This window comes from Lolium rigidum, chromosome 1 (genome assembly GCF_022539505.1).
Source record: "Lolium rigidum isolate FL_2022 chromosome 1, APGP_CSIRO_Lrig_0.1, whole genome shotgun sequence".
Classification (NCBI taxonomy): Eukaryota; Viridiplantae; Streptophyta; class Magnoliopsida; order Poales; family Poaceae; genus Lolium; species Lolium rigidum.
In genome coordinates, this window is record NC_061508.1 from 164,608,354 (window position 1) to 164,616,533 (window position 8,180).

Genomic DNA, 8,180 nt, shown 5'->3' on the forward strand with positions numbered 1-8,180 from the left:
GCGACACCGCGTGGAAGCAACGCGTCCGGCGAAGTCTGACCGGCGGCAGGATTTTGAAGCGCACGGAAGACGATTGGCCTATGTCGCCGACAAGTCGGGACCACCATCCGCGCGGGAAGTTTTCTCGATGTTTCATGCGCTTTCGTTTCGTCCGGAATCCCCGAGCGCTCCCCGGGTGGGCGGGGATGACCTGGACTCGCCGGACGGATGAAAGCCCAAATCCGAAAAAAACGAGGTTCCGGGGGCGTTATGGACAAAAAAAGGAGTCCCTTCCCGGGGAGACGGCTGGAGATGCTCTAAATATCAGCTAATGATCCCAGTGCCCTCCATCAGTATTATTTTGGCGGTATTATGGGAACAGGACCTAGTAAGTACTCCCTCCATAACCACGACAAGGATTATGTAACTGAGGGAGAATTTTATAATGATATCAGCTTTACATAAACTAAGTCGATAGCACAACTGATTGACGAACCGGATCATCAGGTTACCAGAACACTCCATTATTGAGAAATGTAATGTACAAACCTGAAGAAACAAATTGGCTATCTGTAAATACTTGTGTCAACCTACATTATGTGTGTTCAAGCTCGTCACAAGACATGAATTGTCATCATGTTGTATCTATTATCAAATCCTTTTTGGTGAAAAAAAATAATTAACACAATGTTCTAGTACAAACATATATACTATTTTCTGTACTTATCATCAATCCTGAAATAATTTACATGAAAACTGTCCAACTGCATTCAAGCTCATCTGGTTGTTGGGACCTGATTTGGCTCAATGATGTACCCCACAGGGTCTCCACGGGCCACTGAGGCCCGACGCGAAAGCGAAGGTGGCCTCGTGAGCTCAACATTTGCCGGCACAGGGGTTTCGTCAGAGTGGCCAGAAATGCAAAGTGATCCATTGTCATCCTGGTCCCAGAACACCTCCACCATGACTCCTCTTGGATGCTCCTCTGTCTCAGTTCCAGGAATGCCGACAAAACGAGCCCCCTTTGGTATCTGCATTATCGGACAAGTGCCAAAGTTGGTGAAACTGAAGAGATGTTCACAATGCTCTAGATACTACAGGGATCTCCACATATGCAAGCTCATACAAGATGACAGCTATCTGCATCTTAGAGATTTGTGTTCAGAACTGCACGTATATGCTTAGGATTAGCGAGGGCAAACCTGAATTGATGCTCCGGATGACAGGTTTAGAGTCACCAGTGTCCCTTCGGCAGTAGAGCTCTCCAACTCGGCTTGTTTTGCAATGTTTAGGAAGACTTCTTCAAGTGTCGTGAGACCAAGTTGAATGTCTGATATCCCGAATTCCCTTTCTCTATCCTGGAGTTCCCCGAAGAACCTCTGTTTGTCGAAAAGTAGTTTTGTGTCATAAGTTTAGTTAACAATGTATGCCTTTTATCGAAATAACAATGTATGCTTAATTTGGGTGTCAAGGTATTACCGTCAAAAGTGGTTCTTTCTCATGAGCGATGACAAACGTTAAGAATGTCTTGCTCTCCTCTTTTGGGTCCACATCAAGCCTCTGTTTTTTTTTAAAAAAGGTTTAAGTGTTCCAAATAATAAAAGAAACCAGTTCTGAATGGTATTGAGTTCAATGATGAGGCACATACCTCCTTAAAGAACTGTTTGACCACTTCTATGTTAGGATTAACCGGGGTCTCTGTACTACCGTTGACGACGTTAGGGCTCTGTGCGTGACCATTTCCAGAGAAATTCACATTGGCGATATATCCTGTTCCGAATTTCGACTTCAGCCTTATTGAAGTGCCGATACACCTCAATTTCCCCTTTGCCATGATAGCTATTCGGTCACTTAGAATGTCAGCTTCCTCCATTGAATGTGTGGTCAAGACAATAGCTCTTCCTTTCTTTGCCTCCTCGATGATGTCCCAGACGTGCCTCCTTGTTATTGGATCCATGCCAGTTGTCTAAATAGGATATACATGGTTAGATTAACATGCGACAATGTATGTGTGGTAGTGAACTGATGGAAATTTTGACAGGTCTCTACCGGCTCATCAAGAAAAACCAGTTTTGGGTCACCAATTAGAGCAATCGCAACACTTAACCGCCGTTTCATTCCACCACTATAGCTACCTGCTCTAACATTAGCTGCCTGGCTGAGCTTCACTTGGGCTAGTGACTGCTCTGCTACCTGCATTGGATGAACAAAGAAAGATAGATATACAAGACCATGGAGGTGGGAGTAATATTCGATAGGTTCTCACAAAACATACCAACTTGATTGTTGACTGAGGCAGACCTTTGATGCTGGCAAATAACTGCATGTGCTCCTTAGCAGTTAATGCGTCCCACAGGATGTCAAACTGCAAAGTAATAAGAAACATATTTATCTTCCATTAAAATAGCACCTGCATGACAATGTGTGAATGTTTAAAACACCAACCTGCGGACAGACTCCAATCATTCTGCGAATATTAGACATACCCGCAGTGCTTCGAACAGAATGACCATAAATCAGTGCTGCCAAATGTTCAAAGTGGCTAGTTAGCATATTCATAGTTATTGAGAACATATCACAAACTGTTGCTTTAGAGAATGATACTGACCATCGCCGCCTGTAATTGGTGTGATTCCAGTCAAGCAACTGATTGTAGTTGTTTTACCAGCTCCATTGGGCCCAAGAAGACAAAATAGCTGGTCCTTCTCAAGGTTCACCCATAAACCCTGGAGATATTTATGGGATGGTTAATATGGTTTGAAACAAAGCTTGCTTGTTTTTATGCTGGAAGATTACTGAGAACTTACTTTGACAGAATGAAATGGCTTAGTTGTTCTGCATTTGCAGCAACCCATACTAAAACTTCCTGGATAGGTTTTCCGTAAACCACGTATTTGAACTGCAACACCAGGATCTATCTCATTGCCCGCTGCCTTTTCTTTTACCAGATTTTCCTCGTTAAGAACATCCTCATCAGTAGGGGTAGCATCATCAGCAGGATGGTTTGAACCAAAACAGCTACAAAGGCCTCCCTCTGGAATGGATCAATCAGATAAATGAGTACTTTTACAGTACAACTAAAACATGGTGAAGAACTATTAACAAACACTTAAATAAACGCTGACCTCGCATCTTGCCTCCTCCTTTCCCTGTCCAGTATGAAGGCGTCAGAAAGTAGAACACTGACTTTCTAACACCATTGACATTCGGAATTATGTTGTCAAAGTAGATCGCTAGGATAAACCACACGAAAAATGTGGAGATGAGCCATCTATAGATGTCATCCTGTCAGATGTTTGCAAAATGTTAGCAAACTATCAGGGCTTGAAGTCTCATAAACATTAAATAAAATACTCTCTAATGAGCAAAGTTTTGTACATACTACTGTAATGACGCAGTCCGTCTCAAAAGATTGGCATGTTGCACGCTGATTCCAGCTAATACCTTTGTCTTCAGGAGTGGCAGTTGCCTTACCTAGAATATTGAGGGCTTGGGCAAAAACATTAGGAGGAAAGATGGACCATATTGTCCGGTAGTACTGCTCATAGGTATCTGAATACGGGAACCCAAAGGTTGTAACAAGCTGCAAGGGGAAGTAAAAAAGGGGTTTGCATATTTTCTGACAACTTGAAATACTGGATCAATAAGATGATGATTAAGAAAACTCTACCTGTGTCAAGAAGCCAATGATGAATATCGCAAATCCAACGGTAGTAGCTGATGCTGCTTTTGATACAAATGTGGATATCATGAAAGCAAAACCAAGCTGCAGAAAATATCATGAACATGCGTATCAAGAAAAGAAGAAGGAAAAAAACATCGTCTGCAGACTCTAGTAGAGATCAGCAAATGCATAAACAAAATGTATTTATGGAAGCGTGATATTTGTCTGAATTTAACACTTCAAAAAGAATGAAGCAAAACAAGTATACAGATCAGTCGTCAGATTATACAACTTAGAGCTTACCATGTTCAGTTGGAAGAGGAAGAATAGGAGGAATAAGATTCCAAAGCTATTATTCAGGAAGAAGTCAAACTGGAACATCATCCCAAAGAGCACGGTGAAAAGTGCCGAAATTAATGTAAGAAAGGCCTCCCAGGTAAGCCAAGATAACCAATAAGCCGATTCATAGAGCCCCATAATAGACATAGCCTGTGATTCGGTACCATACTTAGTAGTCATGTCAGGCATTAAGATATCTAAAATCTCAACAAAAATAAAAGATACATAATCATAAAATTCATGTGGAGAGACAAGAAAAGCTCGAACCTGACGAAGCTTAAGTTCTTTCTCAGTCACCAAGGCACTGATTTGGAAAACAAATCCAAACATTGCAATGGCAAGGAAGAAAGTTGGCCCTGCTTGAGCTATAGTAGAAAAGGTTTCAGTTGCTGGGTGCGCAAATTCCTTGAACCCCACAGTCCAGCTAAAATTTGGGTCTGTCAATAGTGAAATGTACTGTTATTCCCATATACTACTATAAAACGGAAGAAAAGGATATGCATGTAACATTGATATACGCTGCATACATTCAAGATACCTGGTCAACTAACATACATACGTACTAACCAGAAGGAATTGTTGTAAAAGGGAATGAAAACTGTGGTGCTACATGCAATTTATACACAGGGAATAAAATTGTTCAGTAAAATACCATGGAAGCAGCAATACCTCCAATAATCAGCCTTGCCATTTCCCTCTCAGCTGCAACTTGAAGCGGTATTTGGAATTTGAAGGTGGGGTCCTCATATGTTCCTCTTCGAGCTACTGGAGTGGAGTTTGTCTGAATACCATATGTAAACTGGGTGGCACCTATATCTTGAAAATGTAAAGCCCCAGGGCAGCGCATCGGGTTCTCAAAAAGCCAAGCATCAACTTCATCCGGGGTCCTAAAACCCAAGACCTGAGGAACCCACCATAAAACAAATTAGGCAATGTGTATTGTTGCATGTAATTAATAGTCAATTGAAGAGTGAAGCTGCAGAGTTGTTTTGAGTAGCATAGTAGAAAGGTAGAAACTAAACTACTGTAACTAGTCCACATGCTATACATTACAGTCTAGTACACGAGCTTACTGAAGTGATAGTAAATTATGTGTTACAATTTATGTGTGTATTAGAATTTATAATTGTGCTCACCAATACGATAATTTATTCAAGCTGCGTAGGACAATAAAAAAAGTTCCAGCACCTGAACTTAAGTAAACTATTTCAGACAACAGTGGACACAGGAAAGCTTGACTCCCAACTGAATAGGGTAGGAACTTCCATACTACATCTGTTCATTCAACCTGTACATTAAATTAACAAGAGGTTGTGCTGGCAAGAGGTTGTTGCAAAAATACAACGGCACTACTTTGATATGATCATCTATTCTATGCAAACCACATAGTACCACCTCTAAAAGTTATCAATTATATTTTTCAGCTATGTTCCAAATGTACATCCTCACTGTCTTCATTTCCAAGAAAAAAATGTTGTCTGCTCAGATCAAGGAATCAAGCAGTGGCATGAAAATGACATCAAAATCAGTGACGACAAGCCAAAGAGGAATTAATTTTTCCAAGTGGACCCGTAAATGCATCCAAATCTAGACAAAATAGTGTTCTGTTTTCAACATTTTCTTAGGAAGTTCCACCATCTGAACATAGGTGCCCACAGTTTCATTCGATTGCTGTAAGCCAAATGGACGCAAACCACATACCGAAATTAAAAAGCAGTCTGTTGTACCCAACAGTAAAACAATGAAAACGTTAAGCACCTGGGACCAGATCACAATGCTATATATATATAGTTCCAAATTACTCATTGGTGCCTCGTCGGTCTCTTAAAATCAAATTACTTCCTCAAAATGGTCGGAAAATCTCACACACTTTTCTGTTGACAAAAACGCACTGAAAATTCCGATCCTACTCACCTAAGAGACAAAATATTTTCGATAAAAAAAAACACCCAAATCTTCACGTTAAACGTGCGGCCAACTAACTCCACGTCACCCAAACTCACGCCGCACACACATATTGCGCCCGAAATCAAATTAATAGTTCAAAACAGGTAAATAAATAAATAAATAATAGTTCAAAAAAAGGAGGAATCGAATCGAATCAAGGTGCTCACCTTGTCCGAGGGGATCGGGCGGCCAGGGTTATTGTTCCGGATGGCATCGACGAGGCTCGCGACGCGGGCGCTTCCGCCGCCGCTCCAGAGGAAGTCGTAGCAGGGCGACTTGATGAAGAACTTGTCCTCGCAGGGCGGTATGGGCGGCGCGACGAGCGGCTCGGGGTCGGGCACGTTCTGGTAGGCGGTGGTGTAGGAGAAGCGGGAGCGGACGGCGCGGTCGATGCAGAAGATGAGGAAGATGAAGACGAGGGAGGAGAGCAGCTGCAGCGCCGACGACCGCCGGTGGCGCCACGCGAGGGTCACGTTCTTGCGGAGCAGCGAGCGGTACTGCTGCCACGCGAGCGCCGGGCCGCTCAGGAGCTCCATCGGAGGAGGAGGGGAGGGGAGGCGGAGGAGTTCGTGTTGGTCTCCGGGGATCGGAAGGTGGTTCGGGTTATTTATAAGGGGACACTTGAAAACGGCCGCCTGGAAGAAGCAGGACCGGCAGCGGGTCTCCGCCGGGTTTGTCAGCTTTCTGATCAATCTGTGCGTACCGCCGCAGGTACAACTGGAGTCCTGACAACCTACAGATATTATTTCCAGGTGTGCGTCATTATAAATTTTGTGTGACGAATAAGAAAAACACCTTTCATGTTCAAATATGCTACTCCAAGTCAGATTTGTAAATTAAGGTTCGATCAAATTTATACGGGAAAAATCAGCATCTTGTTGGTTATTAGGATATCTGCCAATGAGTTTACGTACCGAAAATAGCATACTTAATCATACACATCGGACTAAGTACATCTAGCATATTTTAATATGGAACAAATAATAGTGCAAGATACGAGATGAGAATTGCGTACAGCGCGATCGAGAAGGTAGCCACCACAACGTCACTATAGCCATTGTTAATTTCGACCATGATGTTGTCAAAGTCGCCGGATCTATCGAAGAAGTACGCTGGCGATGAAAAACTAGAACAACAACGAGCAATCGCACCGAGACACTCCACAAATCTTATTACTCGTCTTACGCCGAATAATCTTAACCGACAGGTTTCAGATGACTCCTCTCCCCAATGATCGTGCACGCAGTCGTCGAGACGGGGAAGATTAGAGAGCAACACAACAAAGAAAATGTGATCGCAAGAGAGACAGAAGGGAGTGGAGCTCTCTCGTCTCTGGTATAGCCTGGGAGGGGAGCTGCTGAGAATGCACCCGTACTCCACATTTACCCAACTTAGACAATGCACCAAGCAAAAATTTATTCTTCCACAAAACCAGTTTCTAAGTCGAACTCGATTCATGAAACACAACGCGTGTATGATGTGCGCGTGAACTCCTTCACTTCTCGCTCACTTAGTGAAGCTAGAACAGCTAACCTTATAAGCTGCTCCAATGCTCTCGCAACTAGCAATGTAGGATTGAATTTTATCTCCCACGGCCCTAAGCTACCATACTATATGGGCCTGAGGGTTTAAAATTTGTAGGCTATATGGGCTATCTTCTTGGGCTGCATCCCATATAAGAAAAGACATCTACATGACAATATATATGTCATGATGATGGATCTAATCTTTTTTATGAAGCTTGACTTAAGACAAAACTAATATGTCCTCCTTACAATACTTTACGAGCCCACACTCTCTTTGGTTCAAAAAAATAAATCAATAATTTTATCTGATTAATAAAAATAAATAATAAGAAGGTGTAGAATCAGTAGAAATAAATTCATTCCCAAACATACCGTTGTCATCAGGTCAACAAAAAAATAGGAGGTGTTAATTGTTTAGCGTGTGTGGTGCAAGCTTTAGTGGGTGTGTCTATGGGAGTCTTATGTACACTTACAAGGTGCGATTTTTGGTTTATCGTGGAGGCAAGACATGGCCATCTCAAATCCTCCTTTTCATATCAATATACTTGGCCCCATGCCTTAGGGCTTGCTTGATTCAAATTATTTTTAAAAACTTTGTAGGACTCTTACACATATGAATTTTTTCAATTGAGGTCATTTAATTTTGAAGGATTGAACATACTAAAATTCATATGAATTTATTCCCAACGCTACAGTCTCATAGGATTTCTAACAAGAGGTTAGAC

The 8,180-nt window shown here is 42.2% G+C and overlaps 1 protein-coding gene across 1 annotated transcript; it reads right to left on the minus strand.

Moving 5' to 3' along the window:
- Window positions 1-466: 466 nt before the first annotated feature.
- Window positions 467-6,480, minus strand: LOC124684196 (ABC transporter A family member 2-like). The gene is made up of 16 exons (XM_047218574.1): window positions 6,097-6,480; window positions 4,652-4,883; window positions 4,250-4,419; window positions 3,947-4,132; window positions 3,650-3,745; window positions 3,362-3,562; window positions 3,105-3,264; window positions 2,787-3,013; window positions 2,588-2,705; window positions 2,425-2,501; window positions 2,255-2,344; window positions 2,029-2,172; window positions 1,628-1,945; window positions 1,459-1,539; window positions 1,182-1,358; window positions 467-1,010 (listed from the first exon to the last, which is right to left on the minus strand). Exons 1-16 carry the CDS (start codon window positions 6,463-6,465, stop codon window positions 756-758), a joined length of 2,901 nt encoding a protein of 966 aa, XP_047074530.1. The 5' UTR covers window positions 6,466-6,480; the 3' UTR covers window positions 467-755.
- Window positions 6,481-8,180: the final 1,700 nt, after the last annotated feature.